Source organism: Colletotrichum navitas (genome assembly GCF_030913465.1).
Source record: "Colletotrichum navitas strain CBS 125086 chromosome Unknown LY79scaffold_1, whole genome shotgun sequence".
Lineage (NCBI taxonomy): Eukaryota > Fungi > Ascomycota > Sordariomycetes > Glomerellales > Glomerellaceae > Colletotrichum > Colletotrichum navitas.
Window position 1 is genome coordinate 2161981 of NW_026850547.1, and position 26964 is coordinate 2188944.

General features: G+C 54.2%; 7 protein-coding genes across 7 annotated transcripts; 2 read left to right on the forward strand and 5 right to left on the reverse strand.

Annotated features, from left to right (window-relative positions):
* Positions 1–332: 332 nt before the first annotated feature.
* Positions 333–2755, reverse strand: LY79DRAFT_26594 (FYVE zinc finger-domain-containing protein). Its single transcript, XM_060551977.1, has 3 exons — positions 1699–2755; positions 1255–1645; positions 333–1191 (listed from the first exon to the last, which is right to left on the reverse strand). The coding sequence occupies exons 1-3, from the start codon at positions 2589–2591 to the stop codon at positions 592–594; spliced, it is 1884 nt and encodes a 627-aa protein (XP_060421136.1). The 5' UTR covers positions 2592–2755; the 3' UTR covers positions 333–591.
* A 1485-nt stretch (positions 2756–4240) lies between these two features.
* LY79DRAFT_574905 (cupin domain-containing protein) lies at positions 4241–4804 on the reverse strand (the record flags this gene model as incomplete). The annotated part of the gene is made up of 1 exon (XM_060559649.1): positions 4241–4804. One exon carries the CDS (start codon positions 4802–4804, stop codon positions 4241–4243), a length of 564 nt encoding a protein of 187 aa, XP_060421137.1.
* An 884-nt stretch (positions 4805–5688) lies between these two features.
* Positions 5689–8114, reverse strand: LY79DRAFT_574906 (uncharacterized protein; the record flags this gene model as incomplete). Its single annotated transcript, XM_060559650.1, has 5 exons — positions 5689–6881; positions 6934–7128; positions 7181–7436; positions 7493–7891; positions 7965–8114. The coding sequence occupies 5 exons, from the start codon at positions 8112–8114 to the stop codon at positions 5689–5691; spliced, it is 2193 nt and encodes a 730-aa protein (XP_060421138.1).
* Positions 8115–8893: 779 nt separating this feature from the next.
* Positions 8894–9539, reverse strand: LY79DRAFT_26618 (uncharacterized protein). Its single transcript, XM_060551979.1, has one exon. The coding sequence runs from the start codon at positions 9447–9449 to the stop codon at positions 8982–8984; it is 468 nt and encodes a 155-aa protein (XP_060421139.1). The 5' UTR covers positions 9450–9539; the 3' UTR covers positions 8894–8981.
* A 4957-nt stretch (positions 9540–14496) lies between these two features.
* Positions 14497–17492, forward strand: LY79DRAFT_585978 (uncharacterized protein; the record flags this gene model as incomplete). Its single annotated transcript, XM_060560568.1, has 3 exons — positions 14497–16215; positions 16278–16402; positions 16457–17492. 3 exons carry the CDS (start codon positions 14497–14499, stop codon positions 17490–17492), a joined length of 2880 nt encoding a protein of 959 aa, XP_060421140.1.
* A 2436-nt stretch (positions 17493–19928) lies between these two features.
* LY79DRAFT_534255 (Alpha/Beta hydrolase protein) lies at positions 19929–21684 on the forward strand. Its single transcript, XM_060556415.1, has 2 exons — positions 19929–20488; positions 20580–21684. Exons 1-2 carry the CDS (start codon positions 20255–20257, stop codon positions 21501–21503), a joined length of 1158 nt encoding a protein of 385 aa, XP_060421141.1. The 5' UTR covers positions 19929–20254; the 3' UTR covers positions 21504–21684.
* On the reverse strand, positions 21667–26815 carry LY79DRAFT_534257 (P-loop containing nucleoside triphosphate hydrolase protein). Its single transcript, XM_060556416.1, has 6 exons — positions 26096–26815; positions 25383–26041; positions 25240–25334; positions 24479–25190; positions 22206–24419; positions 21667–22148 (listed from the first exon to the last, which is right to left on the reverse strand). Exons 1-6 carry the CDS (start codon positions 26361–26363, stop codon positions 22122–22124), a joined length of 3975 nt encoding a protein of 1324 aa, XP_060421142.1. The 5' UTR covers positions 26364–26815; the 3' UTR covers positions 21667–22121.
* Between the last annotated feature and the right edge of the window lie 149 nt (positions 26816–26964).

Genomic DNA, 26964 nt, shown 5'->3' on the forward strand with positions numbered 1-26964 from the left:
GGCAGCCGTCAAGCCTTTGGGCAATACGGGATCGTTATGCGGGACCAAGAGAAAGGTCGTCGAGTTTGGAATGAGTTTCTCAAGCCACGGGTGGCCATATATAGCAAAATCCACAAATCTATCTATTCCGAGTTGGTGTCTTTTCGGCGAGAAGGGAGCAATTGAGAGTTCACTGTTCAACAAAAAATCCTGCCCGTCCCTCCCTCCTGTCTCTTCAGAAGTATCTACCGGCAGAAGTATTATACCCTGATTACGCAAAAGGACCAAAAACCATTAGCCCGACGGTGCATAGCATGGCCCAGACTTTCCCATACGAACCAAACATAAACTATAACTGCACACCGTCCTGGACATCCACATCTGCGACGGCCACATTCTGCGTGAGCCGAGCCCCATCCTCCTGACGTCACACGTTGAATGACACCAGACAAAAAAAGACGAGGAGACAAGTATGTAGCCGTAAACCAATAAAGAAGGGTGCAATGCGCGTACCAAATGAGAGACTTAGTTAAAGTGACTGGCCCGGCCGAACCCAAACGCCAAAATGCAGAGCAAACGACAGATGAAATATCGAAAGAACAACCCTAGGTATCAATAGCCAAAACTATCATGCTGATGGACGGGGCATCGGCCGGGGTGGTTGATAAACCAAGCCGAGATGCAGGACCGGTGAAAACGGCAGAGGCACTCTAGACGCGCCATGGGAACGCCTACCTCGAACTCCTCGAGGCAGATGGTGCACTCGGCAGAATCGACGCAGTCCTTCTCCGTGGCCAGATAAGGAAACATCCCAGTCCGGCGTATGGCCAGAGGAGGTGGGGTACCAACGGTATTCTGCGGTGTTTCTCCCGTAGGCGTGCCGCTGTATGTACTATGTGCGGCAATGCAAGTGGTTATGTGCGTCTCCCGCACAGCCTCAAAGTTCGGCAGACTGCGCGACGGGAGCTCGCGGTGGCAGACCGGGCACTCGTCCTCCTCGGCGATTTGGGGCGGCGGAGGCGGCAGTGCACGGTTCTGGGCGGCTGAAGATGAAGAAGACGGCCCAACATCTAGCATAGACCGGTAACGAGATGAGCCCGGGTAGCCTGTCGACGAGGAGGGGTAGTACGTGGGCGGGGTTCCCGCCATGATCCGGTTTTGCGTGGATTGGTAATGTCCGCGAGAACCCAAGGAGCCACCGGATCCGGAATGCTGTGATTGTTAGCCTCCGTATTGAGCTGGGAGAAGGCCGGGAGTGAAGAGTGCCATGCTTACAGTGATGCTTCTAGACCGCGCATAGGTATCCGAGGAAGGCCCAGACGTAAAGTAGCCTGAGAAGCGACTGGGCGGGGGCGCGTTGCTAGACATAGTACTGATGCTGCTTTGTGATCTATAATGCGCCGCTCGCGGCGACAGCTGCGATGGCGAGGCGATCGACTGTTGAGGTGGTGTGGTGTTCGGGTCAGGGACGCATGGGTTGCATAGACGAACTCGCTCTCCTCCACCGAGACTGCTGAAATCTGCATATCCTCCCTCACCGCTGATGAGGGACGATGGGTATCTCTGGGCCGCCAACCGCGGTTGGCCGGGCGGCTGAACAATATACTGATAAGGGATCGTGATTCTGTGAGGTGAGCAGGCGTTACACACGACCCTTCCACATTTCCTATGTCACGTTAGCATGTGGCTTGCATCAGTACCAGAACCGGCCAAACCCACCTGCAGTGATGTTTTCTAACAAAAATACTGAACTGTACGTGGCATATCGGGCAAAGGGTTACCTCTGCGTCTGGCTGCCACCTTGGCAAGACAAACTCGGGCGGACCGCTCCTCTCCTCGGAACCTTGCTGGCCCCGCGAGGCAGACGGGACGGCAGCTGAAGAGCTCGATCTTCTAGGTGGCGGCGGGGGCGCCGTTTCCAGGGATCGACTCGATGACAAGGCTGGACGTAGAGGCAAGTCTTGCGACGATGTGTTTGCAGCTTGTAAGCTTATCAAACTGGAGGACCTTTCTGACGGGACAAACTCTCCCGTAGGCTGTGCAGGCGTTGCGGTGGGAGGAAGAGGTTGAGAGGACTCTGAGAGTCGAGAACTCAGAGGCGTTGGTGGTGCCGACGCGGCTTCTTCGGGATCCTGAGACTCATCAGGCCCTTCGGTATCCCGTGCTGAGGTTGCCTGTGCTGAATCTGCTCGTGCAGTCGGTAGGACGGTATCGGTCGCCTCGGGCACGGGTGCATAGCTTGCTCTCGGTTCTGCAGCATCACCGGCCGCCGTGGGCTCGATGATTTGGGGCCTTGCGCTGGAACTACTTCCAATCCCATTGTCGTCTATTCGAAGCTGCACGGTTGGTTCGTCATCCCCCTCATCGCTATCGTCGGCCTCTACGTCCGAGAGCCGCCTCTCGACGACATGGGTAGGGCAATCGAAGTATCGGGAGCACTCCATGTCGTGGTATCGGGCAGTTCGCCAGCGACATTCTCCTGGCCCTGAGGATTCGTCCGAGGCGTCACTTCCTATGTAGGAGCTGCCCGATATCGAATCTCCTCCATCATCGTGCAAGCGGTTGTTATCGTCAAGGGAAGCTAGAGCAGCTCCACCGTCTGGACTCGCCATCTTAGAATGTTTGCATTGTCTCCAGCTCGGTTGATATCTACGGGCTTATCGAGGGTCTATCTCGTCTCGTCTTGAATAGAGCTCGCCGTTGTATGTTCCGCGTCAATGAGGTCGGTCGGTATCGCCAGCAACTCGTGGGCGAGCGATAAGTCAGGCTGTCGGACCGTGATAAGTCAGCATGACGAAACAAGATTCAATATTCGACATATGGTGGGGTCGAATGTTACCTAGACAAGGAGAGCCGAAGGCGGTCGGGTGCATTTGGGACTTGGAAGATTGTTGGCGCCGTGGCAAAGAAAATGCAGAACTTGGCAGAAAGTCCTAGGCGATGGAGCGAGGAATATTTGGAGGGGCAAGTCGAGGCACACGAGCATGAGCACATGCACCTCTTCGAACCACCTGCCGCCCTAGTCGCAACAGGACTCAGGGAGGTCCACAGGTTGGTGCTTATCACACACACAGTCTACCTAGGTACTTGTGTGGACCTTTCCCCGTCGGATCTTATCGCGCGATTGGCGCCAGCTGGGAAGTGTGGCGCGGGGAGATCCCATCCCAAACGGGCAAGGGTCCGCCACCGTGGCTGGACTTGCTGATTGGAGTGCAGCTGCCATACCTTATTCTAAGCTACCTTACGGATACACAGGTACAACTCCTACCTATATAGGAACTGCGTGCCAAATCTGCATTGGATGTGAGGACTGATCGATGGCCACTTTAACCTGAACCAAAGGTGAGCAAAGTTGAGCAGAGGGTGAGCCACCCTAAGCCCAGCTCTCGTTATTGTTTCAGTCCGGTAAACTTGCCATGAGCGAGCCTAAAAGCAGGGATAGCCATGTCGCACTGCTCCTGTGTAAGCGCCTACCTCTAGGCAATAGGCGACTTTTTATCCTGTTTCTAGTGTCGACCTTCTACTACTAGTTCGCCTAGCTTAGGGTGGATCTACCTAATAAAATCACTTATGCAAGCGGTTTTTTATTTATAGTAGACCTTTAAAGTACGCTAACTACAAGGTCAACAACGATATAAGTCAGCCATGTTACTATGGATAAAATCATTCACTAAGTACGGATACAGGCAAAACATAGGCAGCACCACAAAAGCCTTGATTGAAACAGGTAGCATAGTAAATCAATAAAGCAGCCACTCAGCACATATATATTTACTAACAGCAAGCAGAACATCTAGGCCAGTGACGCCAAAACCTATTCTCAACCAACCAACAAAGCGGCAGGGCTATCGTGTCCCCTCAACCGTTATAAAGCACGCTCCAGATAACGCAGCCAACAGTTGCCTGCCAAAAGCATCAGGACACATACGTGACATGACAATCGTTGCTGGAGTCATGGCAACAGATGATAACTTAGTGGTTCCTTGTAGCGGTAACCCAAATGGCAATTTACTAAGAAACCAGAAACACGTGGCAGAACCGTCTTGAATTATTGTAAACAAAGCGACACGACGCGGGGGTGTTTTACTCTTTTTCTTTACCCCCCCCCCCCCCCCCCCCCAAAATGTATAGCACGCTTTTTACATCCGGGAGCATTATATGAAGCAATCAAACAGTGTTCTGCGTATATTTTATGGTATTTTGGTTAATGTATGAAATGAGGCTATCCTTGCCCCCATATTAGCGCCAGGTCTCGGCTCAATCACTTGCTAGAGGGCTTCACGTCCTCCATTCCGACACCGTAATCCTCCTCCAAGACCTGGCCCGCGACCTCGAGAGGCTGGCTCTCCTGGAGCACATACAGCATCCTGGCCCACTGCGTCTCGCTCACGTTCTTCCACGCATGCATCGTGCCCCGCTGGACGCTCACGTCTCCCCTGCGCATCCTCCTCGTCTCCCCGGAATCCAGCACGAGGTCAACCTCCCCCTCGAGCACGACGCCGTAGTCCAGGCTCACGGTGCGGTGCATGGGCGACAGGGAGTTTGGTGGGCAGTCGACGATGCGCATGACGCTGCCGCCGGGGATCACGATGCCCGGCGGGTTTGCAAGGCGCGCGGCGTACGTCTCCACGTCCTTGTTGCCGGCGAAGGAGACGGGCGTATGCTCGGTGGTGTAGCCCAGATAGAACTTTGCGTCATTGGCGATGGTCTGCTGAGGGATCTCTTCAGGAAGGGCGGTGTTGAAGACGGCTTTGCCGTCGGCCGCATGGTCTGTGATGAAGCGCTGAGGCCGACGAAGGTTGTTCGGAGTGACTGAGGATGCCATTTCGACCGGGAAATCAATGTAAGTAATGTCTTTTTTTTCTTTCTTTTTTTTGCGTCACTTCGAGGCTCAGTTATGATACCTCTGCGTCTTCTCGCTGATATGGCACGGTTTCGAAAGGTGTTTGTTGGATATCGTAGGTAATTTGGCAATTAGGAAAGCGTGGTCCATGACGTAGGTATATCAGCAAAGCAAGACGAACGGATGCTTCTACTCCTCGACCGAGGATTGTCAGGGCCTAGCAGTCCTAAAAGTTTCCGATACACCTCCTCAACATGCTCATAGTTTCTTCCCCGGCCTCTGAGGGAGACAAGGAGGGGGAAAGCCAGTTGCCGGATCAGCATCCGAGGTGGTATCAAAACACAGCGATACCCGCCCCCAACGTGGTCCGGGAAGTGGAGGCGGGGCCGGGCCGGTGACGAGAAGGTGATGGCGGGGTGTGCGGGGAGGGTTCGGCTGGTGGGAACGGTAGAAACCGGGGGTGGGTGGGTTGCTTTCTATCGGCCGTACGCATATTTTACCCGCTGAAGGCGGAAACTTGCTGCTCACGGATCGCTGCGGAGAACAAATTGACCAGACAAGGGTGGGTGAACGGATGAAGTGGGAATTAATCCGGTGTCTGTGAGCACCATTTGGCCCGTGTCAGCATCATACAGCAGCCGGTGTTCGGCATTTTCGAACTGTCACTTGCGTTCTCACGCCTTTGAAACGCAATGTCGGGACTAGGTCGAGGATCGCTTGCTAATACGATGAAACGGGTTTGGTATTCCCACAGGCCGTTCAGCCCGAATACCGCAATAGAAACTATGTACACGATGCGCTTCACATATGCTGTTCCCAGATTGACAAAATCCACCAAAAGCTCCCCCCAACTCGAAGTTAAGCCGCTATTCTATCCTCCGAGCCGCGGACACATTGGAGACACCGGTTCCTTCCACAACCTTGGCGCCCAAGACTTTGTAGATGGGCATCTCGGCCAAAAATTTGGCGATGTGATGCAGTGTCGGCAGCTTCTCCCAGTCGTGGCCCTCCACCGTAACCGAGGCGCTAGGCGATCTTGCCACGGCGTGCACCGTAGCCGGCACGTCCCGCGCCTCCTCCTCGTGCGGCACCACGCACGCGTATGCGGCGTCCGCCTTGCCGGGATTCCCAACTGAGGGGATGTACCGGTACGTCAGGATGCCGTAGTCCGCCTCGCCGCCGATGGTGCCGTGCTCCGTCTCGGGGTCGTCTTTGCGCAGGTTGTCGAGAGACATATCGATGAACCTGGCGCCCCGCCACGACGCGCGCACGCGGGCCGCCGTGGCGTGGTGCTCAACGTCGATGTCGCAGAAGAGCTTCGGCATGCCGAGCTCCTCGCGGCCCGAGACAATCGGGTCGGCAAGAGACTCGAAGAGCACGGCGAGATGGGTGCCGTCGACCGAGGTCCCGTCGCGCTTGACGTACTCGATGCCGTGGATGTACAGGCCCAGGTGGTTGTAACCGCCGCCGCCGAGCCACGACATGTTGTTGAGCTGCGTGGCGGAGAGGGAGGCGGTGCAGACGGTCCCGGGCGCCTTGAAACGGAAGGAGTCGTTCGGGAGGATCGTCTCGAGCAATGTCCGCGACGTGAGGAACTTGACGGAGATGGTCTTGAAGGTGCGGTCGAGCTCGGACGGCTGGCGGCGGCCGTAAAAGTCCTGACGGGGGCCGGGGAAAGGGCCGAACCCGACAGGCATGCGCCAGTAAAGATCCTTCTTCTTGGACCACAGGTACTTGTTGAGCATCTTTGTCGCGTGATCATGCGCGTCGTGGCCAAAGTTGTAGTTCTTGTACTCCATCACTGTCGACACGTTAGCGGGTGCAACTCGGCGAGTTTGTAGACCAGGGTGCCACAAACTATTGATGGGAGGTTGTTGTCCGGGTATTCTGTCCATGCCAGCTTGGCGAGAGAACTCCTGGATCTTGTGCGCGCGTTCCAGGCGGATCTGCTCGTATAGGCGAAGCCGTTCCGTCACATCCTCCGGGTATGTTCCATTTGGCAAAACGACGGCCAACGCCGCGGCGTCTTCCATCGCTTGACCTGCTCCTTGCCCCTGGTCTGGTCTTCTTGTTAGTAACTTGACAGACCTCGGACTTTGATTACGACTTACGAGGAGTGAATGGGTGAGCAGCATCACCGAGGAGCGCTAACTTTTCATTTACCCACGTGGGCATGGCCTCCATGTCTAGCAGCTGCCAGACATTAACTTCGTCCGGATGGACCTTCTTGAGCAATTGCAGCACATCAGGATCAAATTTCTCATACACCTTGAGGAGCTGCTCAATGGAACCCTTCTTACTCCATCCTGGCATCTGTCAGTCTTGTGGTCAGTAATGTGTGAGGTGCGAGAAGCGTACCATCGGTTGTGGTTGCGTGAGACTCGGTATCTGGATGAATGCACACAAAGTTCAATAGCTGGTTGTTGTTGCAAGGGTAAACCACAATACGCCTGTCTGCCCCGAACCAGATGCTGAGACAGTTTTCCTTCTCGATCAACGGGGCAGTGACGGGATCCTCCAGAGCCGCAGCAGTCGGGATGAGGAATCGGAACGCCGCCTTGCCCGAACGGAAAAGCTTGTAGTCGGTGCCGGTGATGTATTTCCTGACCCGGGACTAATGCAAGTGTCAGTCCATGCAAGGCACCAACGGCGAAAGTGATTGAAACTCACGTAGATGCCGTCCGCGCCAAGGACGACGTCCGCCTGTACAGTTGCGCCGTTCTCTAGCTGTATCTCGCCCTTTTCAGGGTCTGCGTTGACAACCTTGGACGCAACGTGGATCTTGGCCGGGGGGGTCACGCCATCCTCCGCCGTCGCGACGTTCCGCAGCTCGCTATGGAGGTAGCCGCGGTGGACAAACTGCCAGGGGTGCTGCCACTGGCCCTCGGACTTGGTGATGTCGATATCGAAGCCGCCTTTGTTGTGCATGTTTCTTTCCTTGAAGCGGTGCGCAGGGTTGGCGCCGAAAGTCTCGGCGTAGATGCCCCACCTCCTGAGGAGGCCGTTGGAATTCGGCGCCAGATGCACGGCGGCGCCGGTCTCGTTGGCGAGCCTCGATTGCTCGTATATCTGCAATCCGTTCAAGGTGAGCCGCGAGCGCATTGGCAGGTGATGGTGCATTACAAGGGTTTCATACGTCTACCTGGTGACCTTCCCGACGCAGTGCGATGGCGGCACTTAGACCTCCGATACCCGCACCAACAATGGCCACCTTGAGTGGCCGCGGACAATCATGGATCATAGGACTCGAGTGAGCGCCATTAGGGTGCTGGGTCTCACCGTTAATCAACATAGTATCGAGGTGCCAAATGTCTGAGTGAAAGTAAGCGTGCGAGGGAGTAGTCGAGGGCAATGGCGAAACTCGTCCTTGTCGGTCGGTTTCTGTTGGCGATGAATGAGAAAATGACTGAGGAAGGGAAGTGGAGGGATTGAGATAAAGAGAATCTAGATTAAGGGATTAAGAAACGAAACACACAACAGTAGGACGAAGGGAGCCATGCCCGTCAAGTACTACCGGTAATGCGAAAGGAGGGCGGTGCAGCGCTGCATATTCTAGAAGAAACAGGCGGGCATCTCAAACGCTTCCCGTCCTGGCAAGCGTAGGCCAAGGCCACACATATCGACTGCCGTAGCTCCGGTTTCTTCGGCCCCTCCCTCTCATGCTTTTCTCATTTTAGCCTCTTTAATGGCCGACTAGGGACCCTGGACTCTTACGACCGCTAGGCCGCCACAGGATGAAGCTGTCGTCTGAAACGCATGGCAGATGCCGTGCTCGTGTGCTCATCGACAGACTAATAACCGATCATCGACCGTCGGAACTCTTTCGGATGAGCTCCAGACTTCTTCCCAAGGGATCTAAAACAGCCCTCACTAAGCCCGACCTTTCCAAACAAGGGACGACCGGTGTGCGTGCTTCTCCTCCCCCGCCATGTTTCCGGTTTACCACCAACCGGCACAGAATGCGGGGGAGGGGAGAGCCGTGATTAGCTCGGTTGCTATCCCACACCACTAGTACCGGTACCGTAACATTCAGATCTCCCCGCACAATCACTCGAAATCCAATCCATAGTTACCTTGGCTAAGAAGCTATCTAATGAAATGTGGCAGGAAATCGTGTAGGCGGAACGTTGTCGCCTTGAGGCGATGGCTTCATGATCCCCTATCGAAAACCAACTAGGTGAAGAGGAGATTGGTCTCGTTGGTCGAGATTCCGAAGAGAAAAGTACAGGATGAACAGTACACGGACTGAAGAGAAATAATTTCGCCCTAAAGTTACTGTCTTCCAGCTTGTTGCGGACTCACCTGGCGGATGGAGAGAAAGCGAAGAAAGATCGGCTGAGTGGGGGTGGGTCTTCCCCTCCCTCCCCTTTCTGTCTACTTGAGCTCTGCTGCTCGGCCAATAACGGCAGTGGGACATATCCAATGCAGCTGCTTCTCGATGCCGAGTATAGCACCAATGCCAGTGGTGCCGTGATGATGCTAACGACCATGCCAGGTAGTCGCATCTCCGGATCTCGGACACCGCCGTTTCGTACGGTGAACCAGTCCGCAACCGATCGCCTAGGTGGCCGTGATTCCGAACAAAGGACTCATGATCCCGGCGACTAAGTAGAGGCCAACTTGTCATGAATCGAAACCGCACGCAGTGCTAGACGCGGTTGCCGTATTAAAGGACACGGCTACGATGAGAACTCCTATCGCAGCCCGCACTGGTGCCGCCCAAAGCGCGGGGGGATGATGATCAGGCCCATCGGGCAAAGGGCGAGCTTCACTAGGTTCTCTTGCGCAAGTTTTTTGTTGAAGAAGCTCAAGAGAGATTTCCCACGGAGCGAGAGAGCCCTGTTTCGTACTTGACCGACCCGGACTTGCTCTTGCCCAGCAAGCCGATGCGCCTCTGGACGCTCGTTTCGTGGCGTTCGTGTGCCATCTTCGGGGATGTGAAGAGGTGCTGCAGAAAGAAGACGTCGGCGATGCTGACGGGGGCGATCGTCTCGGCAGCTCTGGCTCCAAACCCCCCATCAGAAATCAACCGCCCAGAAACCGCCGTAGGAGTGCCCCAGATATGAATCAAATCGTACATGCAAGTAGACAGAATAACTCGCGATGTAGATTGGCCACCAGCAGAGCTTGTTGGCCAAGGGCACCCAGAAGGAAGTTGCCCACGCTCTGGATCAGCGCCGTCGTGGTGAAGAAGTAGGAAGTCTGGGCGACCGCCAAAGTGAAGGCGTCAGTGACTGTGGCGACCGCGGGAAGAACACAAGAGCTGTGTTTGCCAATGCTATCGAAGGGACTGCAGCAAGGTCATTAGAGAGTCTTTTCGGAGCTCTAGACGACGAACTCCACTACTTGTACCATTGTGGTCTGGACGACTCGGCAAAAGAGCTCGCCCTCTGAGGATTACCAAGCAGTCTACCAGCCCAAGGGGTCGTTCGGATCGGTGGATGACGCTGGGATCAGGATGATCTCGCTCGCCTCTGGATGCTTCGGTCGGACATTTCACAGCCCTTGTGAAAGAATTGCTCAAAGTTCGTCTCTGTAGAATTCGGCGTGTATTGAAAAGGGCGGCTATTCCCCGAAACGCCCGTGCGGCTGCATGATATTGCAACGAGGTCGGCCAGTTTGCCGGATACACCGAATGGCTTATCCTGATGATGAATGGGAGATGAGCGGCGGGCCTAAGAAGGAGGTTTTATAGGCCCAAGCCTCAACCCTACCAGGCGAGGACAAACTTGGAGACAGACTTGAAACAGACTCGAGTCTAGACATGGCCGCGGGGCGGGAAAGGGATAGGTAGTCGGGGAGTTGGGGGATTCGGCGGTAGTATCCACTGTCTTATCCGTGACCAAGGGGAAGGGTGTGTGTCTTGGATTTCGAGGAGACGAGTTCCACCAACAAGACATTGGACATGGGAGACCAAAACGAGCGGGGCCAGGAAAGAATCAATTAGTGGGCTATTTTCTTTTCGGGGCGCCAATGAAGCAGGTACGGATTGGTTCTCTCTTGCGCGCATACGAGGTACAAGGGATATATTAATATCCGACACCCGCCCACCCACCGGAACGAAGACGCTGATGGCAACCTCGCACGAGGACCGTAGACACTGGCCTCTCCACGTGAGTCGGACCCCGCCGTCACCAGTTGTCTGGAACTGATCAGGCCATGACCTTGCTTGAAGAGCCTCATAATGAAGGGAAAGGTTTGCCGGAACTGTGTATATCACCCCCCCCCCCCCCCCCCCCCCAAGCCCAGGTATTCGGCACCGGCCACACACACTTTGCTGCGGCTACGAACCGGTAAACCATAGGCTGTGATCCGTGATGATGGCCGCAACCGGCACTTGATGTCCTGTGCGCACGTGGGCAAAGTCGATAGGGCTCACCTGAGTAGGCTGCTTGCGAGATGTAACGGGCGTGTCTCAAATGACGCTTTCACCACCTCACAGCTCATGGTGTGATGGAGTATGGTTAGCAGTAATGCCGTGTGGAGGTTCCATTCTGCCGTCTTTTTCTATCTTCATCATCTAGCGCCGGCGTGTTGAGACAGGGTTTAAGTCGTCATGTTGACGCTTGACTGACGGGGCTTTCGCGGACGCGGGCAGAATTCAAGCTTCTAGGAGCGCGCCATTGTCGGTGAGAAGGTTATGGTTACTTGGCCGTGGGACGAGAAGAGACAGCCAAGGGGATTTCGGTCAATCTTCGTTGACCTGGAGTTCTGCCCACCACTGGTCGTTGTCTTGGTGTATACGTTACAAGCAAGAACATGGCATGGATGAGAAGACGTCGTGGAATCAGAGATGCAGCAACCAGACGCAGGGTTCACAGAGGTTAATGTGGGGCACGTCTGGCTGGGAGCTGGGATGAAGGAGCACTAGGGAACTGCGTACCTAACTCACCCAGGTAGGTAGTATATAAAAATCCTCCAGTATCTTGAATTTTGACGTAGTACCTGTTTTCCCACGGTGTATGGTCACTATTGTCTACCTGTGCGACCTCAAGAGGGCCCGCCTTGTATCCGTACCTCAGGAGTACCTGCAGGGCCTAGGTACCGACCGGATAGGAAACACGAGTACTGCTCTAACCTTCAACATGCTGGCGGGACTTAGCTTTACAAGTAAGCAGGCAGATGGTTGCGTACAGATAGTTGTGATGGGAATTAAATGGTTCCATTCATGAAATTTCGGGAGGGGGAAGGACCTCTACGCTACGAATACTGCTGCAAGGTACCTAGAGAATGGGCTCCCTATCCTTGACGGGCATGCATGCACAGGGTTCAGGGTGGCACTGGCAAATCGGGCCTACGTAACGCTTTTTGCTGTCTACTTTCCAGGCTCAAAACGAGAAACCCCTTCCTCTGTTGGAATGCCTATGTTAGCACGTTGTTTGTTGTTTGCAGGGCTTCTTGTACCTTCAATGGTTTGTGCTTGTATCCGTATGTATACCGTGCTTTCCTCATTCAAGGAAGAGGGTGTGAGGGGGGTTCCACTTCCGGAGATGGACATTGCAAGGAATGGAGCCTCCTAGGGGCCCATACGCGTTTTAGGTGCTACCTACCAGGTAGGTAAGTGGACAGTACACGCCAAGCTGCGTTGGTATCGCATTTGCATGCTTCTCGGTTGGCGGCGGCAGAAGACAGGATTGCTCGAACTCGTCCAGATATGGCGGCAGCAGGGAAGGTCACCGGCCATCTAGCCCACGAGTCAGGCGGATGGCTTGGTCTATTGACTTTACAAAATTGCCCGGGCTAACCCAATCGATAGCACAGTTGCTGCCATGATGCCAACATGTCTAACAAACTGTTGCCCTCGAAAAAGACGACCGTCGCGCTCCATCGGCCATGGCTGCTATTCTGGCGTCGATGCTGTGTCCACGGCCTTGGGTGGTTTGATGCATCTCTGGTTCCCGCAAGATGAATAGCCTCATCGGCTCACGTACGCGACACAATGGGTGCGGCATCTTTGCTCGGAGAAGGCTGTCCGCAGTGTACATACATATATGTACTTGCCGGACAATGTTGATGGAAAGAGGAAGGCGAGGGGTCTTCAGTCCTACTCACGTAGGTCAAGGTAACAATCAACATGTCAGTCTACAGGGCTACACGACACTCCAGGCCATGTAGAACTTGTAATTCGTTGTCTGCAGCACAGAGCACCCGCATCGGCATGAAGCATCAATTAGGTGCGAAAAAGCCGCGTCGTCGTCATCGTCGTCGTCGTCGTCGTCTCAGTGCTTAGCTGTCGACGGATCCTTCCGGCGCTACCCCTGTCAGGATCTAGGTCTGGTTACACGTACGATTACTATTCTCCAGTTCTCCAGTCGCATGTGGCGTCCTGCTTGACCTGCATGATTGCAGACCTGCCAAATGCAACGAACGCTTGGGTTTGGGGTTTCGAAGCTGGCAGCTCGAGCCTTTCCCCTTTAGGGACCAGTACCGGCCAGAGGATGACGAGTCCCCCTACCCCTTCCATCGCTCACTGTCTTTTTTTTTTCTTCTCTTTTTTTCTTTTTTTGGTCTCTAGGGTCGCCCTCGTATGTTGACTGAACTTGCCTGACTGTCGACTCCGATATACCGGGTACCTAGAAATGTACCGACCTACCGAGGTAAATGCCGACCTAGATACCTAGGTAAATACCTACCTACATGGTAGGTACTCATCACCAGCGGCCGATATACTACAGTGTGGTTTTGGGATGGTTCCGTTGATACACTAGGTAGGTAGGTATGTATGTACGTACCTACCGCCCAGCCCAGTTCAGTCCAGTCGCGTTGTACTTCTCTAGATAGTCACCCAGGTACCGGTAGGTAGTACGGATAACGTACTTGAGTTGAGGTACGAATACCTGGCGCGGCACTTCTTGACCCTTTTTTTCTGTCTTGCATCAAAACCGCAGCCAGGCCCTAGTTTGCTTAAACTACCGGTACTGCTTAGCGCCGTCCTGAAGGGCCCACGAATTCTCCGTCTGCGTGCGCCCTGATGCACCATGCGGCTACACAGCAGCAGCGGCATCACCAACGCGGATCTGCACCTCGGGGTACATGCCCACTTTTTTCAATTTCAGAAAAGGTTGCCCACCCCACCTGGTGCGTTCGTCCCCTCTACCGACAAAAACATTGGCATACATTACCTCACCCTAAGGCCCTACCGCCATTGGCCTCCTAACTGACTGCATTAATCGCGATTGAATCGCTCCAACTCCTACCGTTGCTGCTACTACTACTACCACCACCACCACCACCGGTAAGGAGTCCGCGTTGGAGAGTCAAAGCCAAAGCCCAAGCTTCCGCAATTTAGACAAGCTCTTGTCTTGCAGTCTTGGCTGCAACCGCTTACTTTTGCTTGCTTGAATTGCACCAAGAAGCTTGCCTCTGCCCACCCGTAGCTCGCATTTCCTCCTTATCCCCCTCCCGACAACTCTGGGTATTCTCCAGGGCCCAGGCTTGTTGCCAACCAGCTTTTTTCTTCTTCTCCTCCCCCTTCTTCCTTGTCTTTCCTTTGCAACCAATCTTTTTTTCGCTCGACATCTCTTTGCCGCTGCCGCCGTTGCCGCCACCTACCATTAGCAGTCGCCAAACTCCCGCTTCCCGCAGCCGTCGCCGTTGGCTACCTACAGCGGATAGCCGGGCCCGCTCCGGTCTTACTAACGCAAGGAGCCATGGACGGTGGTCGCCACACCATGATGCCGACCCGAGCCGTTGGTAGTGATAAACCGAGTGCTTCCGTTCACAGTCGCAACGACCTCGCTTCAGGCCCTTCACCCAATGTCGCCATTGTGAAATCGGATCAGTCACACAGCTTAAACGGCCTTTCCCAATCCGTCTCACCGTCATCAGTGGCCCCATTACAGTCGAACCAACCTAACTGTTCCACGACGGCTCCGGCTACCCAGAGCCATGCTGCCACTGCCAGCCTCTACCAGTGTGCTCACTGTCAACGGCGGTATTCTCGCCCTGAGCATCTGGCCCGCCACATCCAGACGCATACCCTAGGGAAGCGGTTTGCCTGTCAGATATGCGGCAAGGCATTCGCCCGCCAAGATCTTCTCAAACGCCATGTCACCAATCACGATAACGACAATGACCCCAATAAGAAGAGACGTCGCACCAACACGTCTCCCGGCGCTGGCCGCGTCTCTCACGCATGCCGACCTTGCGCGACCGCCCGCGTCAAGTGCGAGGAGGTCAAGCCTTGCACGCGGTGTCGCAATCGCAACCTCAACTGCGAATACTCGTCCACCGAAGCCGGCTCTGCAGCTGCCATGCACCTTCTCCACTTGTCTGGGAACCCTCACACGACCACTTCGACACCTGGCTCCCTCACTACGTCCCCTTCACAGTCTGCCTACGACAGCAGCCCCTCGACTGTCTACCAGCAGCATCCCCAGCAAGCCATGCTCCCACCCAGGGACGAAAATGGTCAGCTGGGCTCCGTCCATCACGCCAAATCGGAATCTGGCCGTTTTCCCTCACGGAATAACGTCACTGGCCAAGTCAGCGACAAGCCCATTCCGGTCAATTTCGAAATCGGTAGTTCAGCTGTTGACACGTCCTTGCCCTTCTCCGACTTCCTTCAAAATGTCATTTACGAACCAGGAATGGAAGTATCGAGGATGTCAGGGGCGCAGGGACTAGCCGTTCTCGACTTCTGCGACAACTCGAATCTCGAGCTGAACGAGGTGGACTTTGGTCTTCTGGACCACTGGAACATGGACGCCATGGGCAACACCGAATCCGACCCGAGTTTTACCCCTCAAACCGATGATTCAATCGACCTGACTCAGATGCGACAGACTCTGGTCAAGGTCTGGACGGAGTCGCCGTGGCAATGGGCCCCCACCCAGACGGACTCCTGTTATGTAGAACACCCAAACTTGTCCGTACCGCCCGACGATACGACCAGCGCCGCCTTTCAGCAGAGCCGACAGAAACATGCCAGAACTGTCAAGGGCAAGTTAGATCAGTCGGGCAGGGACCAGATCCTGGCAATCGTCTTATCAACCTGCAAGAACGACAGCATCATGAGCCGCGTTGCTTCTTCATTCCCCTCACTAGAGGTCATGGACAGCCTGGTCCACATCTTTCTGGCGGCGCACTTCTGCCAGACATCGCAATGGATTCACCACGGCTCTTTTTCCATGGAATCTCAATGGCCAGAGTGGCTCGCCGTCGCTGCCTCTGCTGGGGCCATACTGACTCCCGTGCAAACCTTGCGCAAGTTTGGGTTCGCTCTGCAGGAAGCGGTCCGAGTCACTATCCCATCAAGGTTCGAGGACGCCAATACATCCATCAAAAATTTGGGTCTTGTGCAGACCTTGATCTTGGGTCAGGACATCGGCTTGTGGAGCGGCAACCGGCGCAAGATGGAGATTGCTGAATGTCATCTTCTGATTCCCATCACAGTAAGTACCACAATCTCCGCCCGCCTACTAAGGATCTTGTTGCTCACACTACTTGCGCACAGATGATGAGATACCGCGGCAAATTCCAGCGGGCATCATATCCCATCATCGAAGTCGACATCTCGGACGAGGGCGAGGTTCTGGAGAACAAGTGGAGGCTCTGGTACGATCGTGAGTCGTGGAAGAGGTAAGGTCATAGTTCCGATCGATGTCTGGGATATCCTTGTGCTGACACATTGAGACTACTTTTTCACTGCTTCGTGCGAGACGCTCAGACCTCCATGACCACGCTTACCAACCCATCCATGTCATACTCGGAACTCACCTTGCCTCTTCCCGAAGCCAGAGAGTTGTGGTTCGCGAAGACGGCGACCGAATGGAAGATCCACTACCTCAAACGAAACGCTGGGCAGAATAGCCGGCCTCCCTCGACTTGCGACCTCTTCAAGGACATCAACCTCCTCGCGACGAATCGCCAACGCTTGGATTTGCAGTTCGCAATCTCGATTTTTTTACATGGTTATTGGGCGCTGATCCTAGAGTATCTCCAGCTCTGTGCCGTCTTGCGCACCCGGACTTGGCTGAACTCTGAGACTAAATCCGGAGAGGTGCTCCGCGCCAGGCATGCCGAATTGTGCAAAGATCTGCAGGGTTTCCTGCAGGTCACATCCAACTGGCACGAGATGCTTTCGGCTCAGGAGAGCTTGGTGTTGCATCTTCTCATGATGAACCTACATCTCTCGTTGAACGACCTGCAGCTGTTCTCGGGCAAAGAGGGCGAGGACCAAGCCCGCCGGGTCTTTGGCGACCTGCGCGAGTGGTCGCAGAGTGCCGAGGCGCGTCAGTCCCTCTGGCACGCGGGTCAGATCTTGCGCCAAGCAAAGATGTTCCCGCCGGGCCATCTCAAGGACTTTTACGCTGTAGCCGTCCACCATGCAGCCCTCGCATGCTGGACATACGGCGTGGTTTCAAAGGCGAGCGGGAACCGGCCTGCGCAATACGAGCAAGAAAAGGTCTTCCTAGACGGCACCGAGTCGAACCTGGTACATCGCTTCATTGGGTTCAACCAGGGCCATCCAGTGATTCTAGGGCCCATGACTAGGGCCGGAACCACTGAGGCGTCTCTTGACGATCCCAAGGCGTGTATGGAGGTTGCGCAGGAGATTCTCCGGGCCAACTTTCGAGACTCGTCGGATCTTCATCCGCCCATCGTCGAAAACCTCTGTCTTCTTATCAAGCAGCTCGGCCACGCTGCTTGGGCAGTAGGCATGTCTTGAAAGATTCCTTGCGTCGTCTTTCATGTGCATGGCTGTTGTTTTCGTTTTCGCTTTCCTTTTGTTTCTAGCAGGGAGTCTGGGGCGGACGGTGGATGAATTTATATATTTGTACCAAAAGCACGTTTTGTGGCGTTGAAGGGTGTTGCGCGCCAAAATACGGCCTGCTGCCATATTATGTATTACACTTCCTTTTCTTTTGAGACCTATAGTCGATACCCTGCATATGCGCTGCAACCTTTTAGTTTCATGATATCAGTAGCCAAAGGTAGTGACCGGCAGGCAGCTACCTTCTCCATCTGACCTACTAGGACACCGTCTCGCTACCGAATCTCTTTGTTGACTTCATTCTAGACTTGGAACGTTTTCTAGTCCACAGTGCACAAGACGCGTCCCCTTCCTGTGAGAAAAAGCTAGTTGCATTGCAAAATCACGGCGGAGAGTTTCGAAGTCCGTACGCGGAATCCCAAAAGCCCGGTACCTTCGACGTATCCAGGAGGCGTCAAGTTAAGCTTTTCAAGGGTGATTGCCAGTTGCAAACACTCAGGGGTCGGTAGGTACAGTGACATGCAGAAAGCCTGAAGTCAACCACTAATCCCCCCCCCCCTGCCCGCATGACTTCAGACTTTCCGCGTGTTACTGTTCAGTGTTAGGGTAAGTAGGTGACCCCGCATCCTCCAGAGCACGGCGACTCCCAATAGTGCTCCGACGTAACGTGAGCTACAGCGCACTAGCGAGGCGCTTTACCGCGCTAGCCTCTGGAATCCCCCCCCTGTGGAACGTCAACAGGGATCAGTTCGTTGATCCAGCAAATTCAAATTTCCTGCGATGACTCGTCTCAATCATAATACAAGGTGGCAGGAGTAAGTTAATTAACCCTATGATGTTACCCCTCATAGCTGACATCAGAATAGATGGGGAATATTCATCAAAAGTGAAGTCCCGTAGTAGGGGGGTGAACATTGGTTACCTAACAGGGGTAATTAACTTCGGCCTGGTACCATCGTACAACGACATCGGTTGCAATCCCGCGAACACTGTGGGTGTATCACTGACGTCTTTGGGTTTCCGCGGACTTGAACCCTGAATAGGCCCGTGGAACCGTGTTTTTGCCGGTGATGCCAAGTCTTGAAATTACCTATACGTATCCTTGGCAATATCAAGCACACTTAACCACCTTCTGCGGCCAACAGCACCGTGACCTAAGGCATCTCCTGCTTATAGTTGGTGAGAACATTGACATAGGAAAGACGACGTGGCGGCGTTCACGGCCGCGCTGGGGGATAAGTTGCTTAATGATCTGGCGCTGTGGGCATTGAGGGATGTAAATGGGCCATGCAGATTATTAAGCCGGTCACATTCTCATATATCAAGAGATTTTTGAAAGATCTCGCGGCCCAGGACCGGGGAGAGAGCGCCGCCGCCGCGAAGGAGCCATACCCACTAATACGACCACGTTGTGCGATGTTGCCGCCGGGCGACACCGGTGGTACGAGAATTCGTGGGAGGAGACCCCAGAGCTTGTCAAGAAGTTCTGTCCAGAGTAGGTCCCATAAGAGTTCCCCTTGATGAGAACGATACCCATGGGCATAGCGCCAACAAGTCAGAAACTGGTAACAGCCGCATACTATCCCAGCGCTCCAAAGACTCGGCGCTCCGTCTCAGGGCGCCCTCGTTACACTTCTTCCTTGCTGCATACGAGACAGTGTTGGCAGCAACGACGGGTCAACAGGACGTCGTCATCGGACTGGCAGACACCAGCCGCTCCAGTATTGATGGTATCTCCACGATGAGCTTCTTTACCAACACTCTCCAGATCCGCGTGGGCTCCCGCGCGTCGGAACAGTTCGGCGACGTCGTTGTGGAGGTCGTAGCGTCGCGGGTACGAAAGCCGTATGATGTCATCCGCTCAAGATATAATGAAACATGGTAAGACAAAGCGTTACGACTTATATTAGGACTGGTCGGCATACTGTGGTCAAATTTGGAGGAACGGGTGTTTCCATTGCTGTCTACTTGTCCATGTTGCAGTCGTGTGTGGATTGTCACCTTGTTGTCCGGAGTTGCTATACTGTCTCGAGCCAGCCCTTCAGGTAACAATCTCCAAGTGGAAGAGGATGGCATGACTGGCCCATTGATGCGGCATTGTTCTCCATTCACGTGCATTTGACCCACATTGATCCGATTTCAATCTGCATTGGAAGAAAGTGGAATAAAGCGAAGTCGGAACGGAAAGAGAGCACTGTCAGAGGTGAAATGTGTGTTGTTGGATGTGGTTTATCAGGCATCCCATCAAATGCCATTCAGTGCTGGCCGCCACCTGCCAGCTGATAAGGAGGGTTAGGTAGTTCGTCTCCACTTTTTCGATACAAATAGGAACCACGTGGTACCTGGCTACAATAGTTTCTTGAGTTTAGGTTTAGGTACGGAGTATCCGTACAAATGGGAAAGATCCACCAACGCGTAGGACTTCCGCTCTCCACTAAACATACATCCAAGCTGGGCTCAGTATCAGCCTCATTCGGTTACACAACGACAACGCATCAGGGCTTGCTAGGCTATAGACGCATCGACTGCAGTGATTGTCGTGAATCACTCACCGCATAGCCCTCGGAATATTGAAAGCCGGGCTCATCTGCAAATCGTCTCAGAAAGCTCCTACGGGGCTCCGTGAGCTTCCCTCTCCGCCCGTTCCTCCACTTCTCATTATCTAAAGGGCATATACCGATCCTGATATCTCACAACACGCTTGGATATCCAGCGCCATGGAGTCTCTCTTCATCCCATCCGTTGAACCGCGGACGGCGGCAATCGTCGCGACAACCGTCGTCGCCACGCTCTCCTTCTTATCTCTTGCCCGGCTCAGCCTCTATCCCAATTGGGGCACCGCCATCCCTAACCCTCTCAAGACCAAATTGTCCAAGCTCTCGGGCGACGAGGTTAAGAAGCTTCCTTATCGACCAGACTCCTTCCCAGGTGCACGGGATGTTGAAACGCCTGTGAGACGCCCTTCTCTCCCCCCGTCCTCTCCCACTTGTCACACAGACGACAAAGCAACCGATCAGTACATGGCTAAATATGCTCACCCAGTATGGCTCCATTCGGGTCTACGAGTTCGGCCCCACTACTGGCTCTAAGGTCGTTCTCATCCACGGGATCAGCACCTCGTGCATGACCCTCGGCCGCATTGCCCACGCCCTTGCTGCCCGGGGCTGCCGCGTCATGATGTTTGACCTCTTCGGCCGTGGCTTCTCCGACGGCGTCGGCGACCTCCCCCACGACGCCCGCCTGTACACCACCCAGGTACTCCTTGCCCTCGCCTCCTCCCCGCTCGCCTGGTCCGGCACCAACTCCGTTCGGGTCATCGGCTACTCCCTGGGTGGCGCCGTCGCCGCCTCCTTTGCCGCCGCGTTCCCGCACATGGTCGAGAGCCTCGTGCTGCTGGCGCCCGCCGGACTCATCCGCGCCGAGAACTTTGGCCTCCTCGCCCAGCTAACGTTCCAGTCGGGCCTTGTCCCCGGACGGATTCTCGCCGCCTTCACGCGCAAGAGGCTGCAGCGGCCGCTGGCGCGCAAGCGCGCCAACGCCGGTGCGGAGGAGGGCGACCCGGCGGAAAAGTTCGTCGACGTTGCCGCCGCCGAGGTCTCAGGACCCGGCGGTGAGGACGTGCAGGTCGAGCGGCGGGCGCGCGAGTATGTCTCCTGGATGGTGGCCCACCACGGGGGGTTCGTGCCGGCCTTCATGTCGTGCGTGCGGTGGGCGCCGCTGACGGGCCAGCACGAGACGTGGCGCGCGCTGGGTAGGCGGGCGAAGGGAACGACGGCCGTGTTCATCGGCAGGACGGACGAGATCATCGACGTCGAGCACTATGCCAAGGACGGTTTGCCGTTGTTGGGCGGCAAGGACAACGTCGTGTGGAAGGAGCTCCCTGGCGGTCACGACTTCGTCATGACCAAGACTGATTTCATCATGTGTGAGCTAGACGCACTATGGGGGCTGGAGACTCAATCTTGAGGTCATGAAGCGGGAGGCTGGAGGTGCGACGGCCGGCGAGGATAGACAGACATAGAAGGTCACACACGCTTGGACATTTGGATTGTGAAAGTACATCATAGATGGACGAGCCCCGTGAAGAGGATATATCTCTGGGTTTCATTAGTAGACATCAATACCACGCCTTCAGTATTTTGCATGTATTAAAGTTTGTTTCTGTGTTGAGTAGCAGCGGTTTCCGCGGGGATTGGACACGTCCTTTCCGTTGGAAACCGAAGATTCTCTCTATCAGGGTAAACAGAAACCTCCATTGGAGTCCTGGTCATTCCGTCGTGGCAACCGCAACAGCATCAACTGTAAGACCGGACCTGTGGGGGATGACTCGAGAGTGGGGAATGCAGATAAATATACTTAGAGGAGTTGAGTTTCTTTGCGGCTTTGTGAGTCCTTGAGGCCGCATAACCAGCCGTGGAAACTCCATCAATGGCACGAGATTTCAAATCCCATATTGATGGGCTCATTTTTACTTATCCCTTATCGTATCATCCATCCATCAGCTCAAATATATGAGGCCGAATAGTTGTAGTCGACGCAATAGCGGCAGAGGTTGTAGCTAGCCTGTGGCATCAGAGGTATCGTTCATCTGTCGAGTGCCTGGCTGTGACACTGCAAGAAAACGGTCAGTAGCATGCCTCGGATCAAACGTTTGATTGATAGACTTACCATGTGCCAATATACTCCCTTCTTCTTCAGCAACTCAGCGTGGTTGCCCTTCTCCAGCAGCTTGCCCTCTCCCAGGACGAAGATGATGTCTGCGTTCTGCACCGTTGCGAGACGGTGCGCAACAACCAGCATAGTGCGGCCCTTTCCCGCTCTCTCAAAGGCGGCCTGAACCAGCTTCTCGGACTCCGAGTCAAGGGAGCTTGTGGCCTCGTCAAGCAGAAGTATACGTGGGTCTCTGATGAGCGCGCGCGCAATTGCCACACGCTGCTTCTGGCCACCGGATAGAGAGACGCCTCTGCTGCCAATGTCGGTGTTATACCCCTCTGGAAGCGAGACGACGAAGTCGTGAATAGAAGCGTCTCGACATACCCGGTGCAGCTGCTCATCGGTCACGCTATTTTTATCTACTCCGAGGAGGATGTTGTCCCTGACTGTGCCTTGGAACAAGGTAGGCTCCTGGGATACTAACGACAGCTGCTTCCGGTACTCGTAGATGTTGACGTCGCTGATGTTCTTGCCGTTGCAGAGAATGGCGCCCTTTTGCGCATCATAGAAACGCTCCATGAGAGAAATGATGCTCGTTTTGCCGCAGCCGGATGCTCCAACGAGGGCAGCGAACTGGCCCTTTTCGATCGTCAGGTTGAGCCCCTTGAAAACAGAGACATCACGAGTCGGGTATCGGAAATGGACGTCGCGGAACTCTATCTGAACACCACCCTCGGTGTCCGGAATGGGGTCCACGAGCGGTAGGAGGTCCCGGTTTCTAGATTCCCGCATATTGATAATCCGATTCGAGGCTGCTGTGACCTGGGCCGCATTGGGTCCGAAACTAAGACTCTGACCTGCAGCCTCAGCACCCTGGATTACGGCCATGAAGCAGACAAAGAAGGCCTGGGGGCTGTATTCGCCAGATATCAGAAGCCGACTACCGTACCAGAAAATGAGAGCCTGGCAGGCCATGGAAACCGAGTCCGAGAATCCAAAGACCAGACTGGTCCACTTGGCTTTCTTGAAAGCATGTGTGACGTGGTCCTTGAGCAGCTCATTGTACCGCGCGCATGTCTTGTCCTCCAAGGTCAGTGCTGAGACGGTTCGGAATGCTCCGATGGATTCTGCGGCGAACTTGGAGCTTTCGGCGAAAACCGCTGCGTTCATCTTCTCGAACTGAATCTCATACTTGAAACGGAAATAACCAGAGACAATTCCAATAGGCATCGTGACGCAAAGAGCAACCAAGGCCAGCTTCCACCCAAATGCAAAGGCAATGGAAATTGCACCAATGATAGTAAAGATGGCTGTGAAGACCATGGCCATGTTCAGGCCGAGGAGCTCTTCTAACTGTTTGGGATCACCGGCCACCCTAGCGGTCAGGCTGCCCTGGGCGTTTTCTTCCTCATCAAAAAATGCGGTTTTCTGGAAGAGAATGGCGTCAAAGTACTGTTGCCTGTAGGTCGCGCAGATAAAATGTGCCAGATACGTCGCCGCCAATCCCATGAGGAAGTACGAGATACCGACACCAGCGGCCAGGGCCGCCCAGATGGCAGACCAAAAGTTGCTGTCACTGCGAATCTTGTCTGGGGTGTTTCCCGGGTTGAATACCACAATGACCTTGGCGAATAACCAAGCTTGCAAAGGGGTACCGGCCGCGCAGCAAGCTGCGAACACCACTGTTGAAAGGCACAGAATCCAGCGATGCCGCTGCTCGTAGAGTAGTCGTCCAAAACTCCGGAACAGGCTGCGGTTCCTCACCTCGGCCTTTTGACGAGTGCTACCAACTTCGGACTTGGCGGCGCTCTTCTCTCGGTTAAGAACTGCACCCAATTCCTCTTCCTTGTTTTCTTCGTCGCTGTCATCCACGTCTTCGCCGAGCGAAAGCTGCTGAGCATGGACTAATCCATAGTAGACACCCTCGTGGTTTTCCAGAAGGCCTTCGTGAGTGCCCTGCTCGACCACCTTTCCCTTCTTTAGGACAACAATTCGGTCGGCCTTTTTGATTGTGGATAAACGGTGAGCAATAGTGATTGTTGTTCGGTTCTTGGAGACTTTGTCGAGAGCAGCTTGCACGATTCTCTCGCCTCGTACGTCGATGGCGCTGGTGGCCTCGTCTAAGATGACAATTTTTGGCTTCCGTACTATGCTTCGAGCAATAGCAATACGCTGGCGCTGACCTCCGGATAACTTTGCACCGCTGTCACCAACTCTAGTGTCGTATCCCTATTGATACAGGTCAGTCTCTGTCGGCTCGAGGGATGGAGCGGGGGAGGGGAACTTACATCCGGCAGGCGGTCAATGAATTCTTCTGCAAATGACTCCTGACAGGCTTCCTTGACGAGTTCTCTTTTCTTCTCCTCGGACTCATTCTCCCATTGCGAGCCAATAAGACCATAAGCGACGTTCTTGAAGATGGTATTGTTAAACAAGAAAGGCTCCTGCTGAACCAAGCCAATTTGAGATCGCCACCACTTCAAGTCGATGTCGTCAAGGGAATGACCACATGTAGTGACAGAGCCTCTGAGCTCGACAGCTAGGCCAGTTTCCTCAGGCGCGATTATTTCATCGTCATCCGAGTCTTCCTTGCCCTTCTTACTCTTCTTGTGGGCTTCCTTCGTCTTGTCCTTTTCCACTGTCTTGGCGATGACGTACTGGTCTTGTAGGGTGTACCACTGCTCAATCAAACCCACAATGGTACTCTTGCCAGAGCCTGATGGCCCAACGATGGCCGTGACTTTGCCAGCCTCGATAGTTAGATGAAGATCATCTAGCACCTTGACGTGCGGTCGTCCGGGGTACGCAAAGGTTACGCCTTTGAATTCGAGGTTCTGGTTGGCAGAAACCTGAGGGTCTTTCAAATCGCCCGTCTTCGGATGGGGAGCGTCGATGACAGTGAAGAACTCGCATGCTGCTACCATCGCCTTGCTTATAGCAAGAAGGGGTGTACTGATGCGTTCAAGAGACATGACGACAAGCATAACGGACATGAGGACACTGTTGCAAGATTAGGGGGTAGTTCAACCAGGTGGGAATCCATACACACATGATGACTTCTCCGACACCACCGATGCGTCCATCCACCCAAGAGTGCGTGCCGTACCAAAACGCCAAACCAAAAGTACCGAAGAGCCCAAAGAACTACTGATGATTAGATCGAGCCATAATTAGCTAGGAGACCAGACTTACGACAAGGCCGAATTGAAGAGCTATCAAGGGCGCTGTGAACTGGCCCTTCTGGCGGGCAACCTCAACCCAGCGAGCGTACCGAGCAGCGATTCGGTCTTCGGCGCCACAGGCAGCAATTATTCGAATGCTTGAAAAAGCTTCACTGGCCACAGCAGAGGCCTTGCCTTCCGCCTTAGTCATCTCAGTGTGGCCTTTGATGATGAAAGGGAGCAGCACGGCCAAGACCAGGAGGATGAAGAGAATAACTGATGCTGTAACGAGAGTCAAAGACCAACTATAAATAAATGCCACTATAATGGCGGTCCAGATAGTGCCATTGAACTCGAGGAAGACGCCAAGTTTTTCGGAAATGCCAATCTGGAGAGTGTTTGCGGTCGAGGTGATGGTGCCGGCCGCGGCGCCGGCCGGCATCGAATCAAGAACATGGATGGTCTGACCAAAAAGGCGTTGGAGGTAGTGCAGGCGGATTGCGGAGGAAAGGCGAATCCCGATCATTCGGAAGCCGAATTTGTTGACGTAGTTGAGAGCGAAGCGGGCTATGAATAGTGCGAATAGGTAGAGTGCTTGTCGGTCTGCAACCTTCCTGAAATCATCTGCCGACGTTGAACCGTTTTCAGTACCGAATCCGTTAACCTGGTCCACAAGCTGACCAAAAACAACTACATATACAAGTCAGAAACACAAAGCACTACGAATAGCATGTCGTTCCTCACTGTTCATCAACGGCAAGGTGGTGCCAGCAGCGATTGAGGCGAGACCGGCCGCAAAGTATGCAAATATGTCCCATTTCGTAGCATATGTGAAGACGCGGAGGTAGTCCTTCACATTGGGTTGTCGTTCAGGTCTGGTGTTGGCTTTCGGAGTGGACTCCTCGTTGATTCCAGCCGTCGATTGTGTCGCGCCATTCTTTTCGTCGACGATGCCGGCGGTCACTGGTGACACGCCATCCGATGAGGCTGTCTCCGTATTAACAGGGGTCATTCCGATTCGGGGCGGAAGGATGGATCTCAATGAACCATGGTCCTCGGGTAATGCTGTAGGAGAGCGATACTTGGACAACGTTTTTTTTATTAAAAAAAAGTGTAGCTAGTGGAATGGGTAAAGGAAGTAATGAACGAATAAGACCGTAGACGTTTGTCTTCTTTGGTTTGTCAGAGAGAAGGGCAAAAGAACAAGAAATGAGGATGGCTCCAAGCCGTGTTTATACAAGTGAGCAATATTACAAAATATATGGTGACGACGAGAGTGAGAGTCTGCGAGGCAGCCAAGCGCCAACCGTATGATTGAAGTGGATTGCTACATTTGCGTTCCTACCTACCTACCTACCTACCTACCTACCTACCTACCTAGGTTCTTGATCCTGCGTATATTCGTATATAACGCCGAATTTAGATTTTTACGAGCCGTGCAGCAACGTACTCTACCTGCGCAGCTACCTAGGTAATAGCCAGTCCCCAGAGAAGGCAGCCAGTCTAGTTTAGGAGAGGTGTTGGCTGGGGGAGCCCAGGTTCAACGGACGGGAAGTCAGTTGGGCCCACCACTTCGGATGGATAATTGCCCCGCTTACGGAAATGGTGGGGCA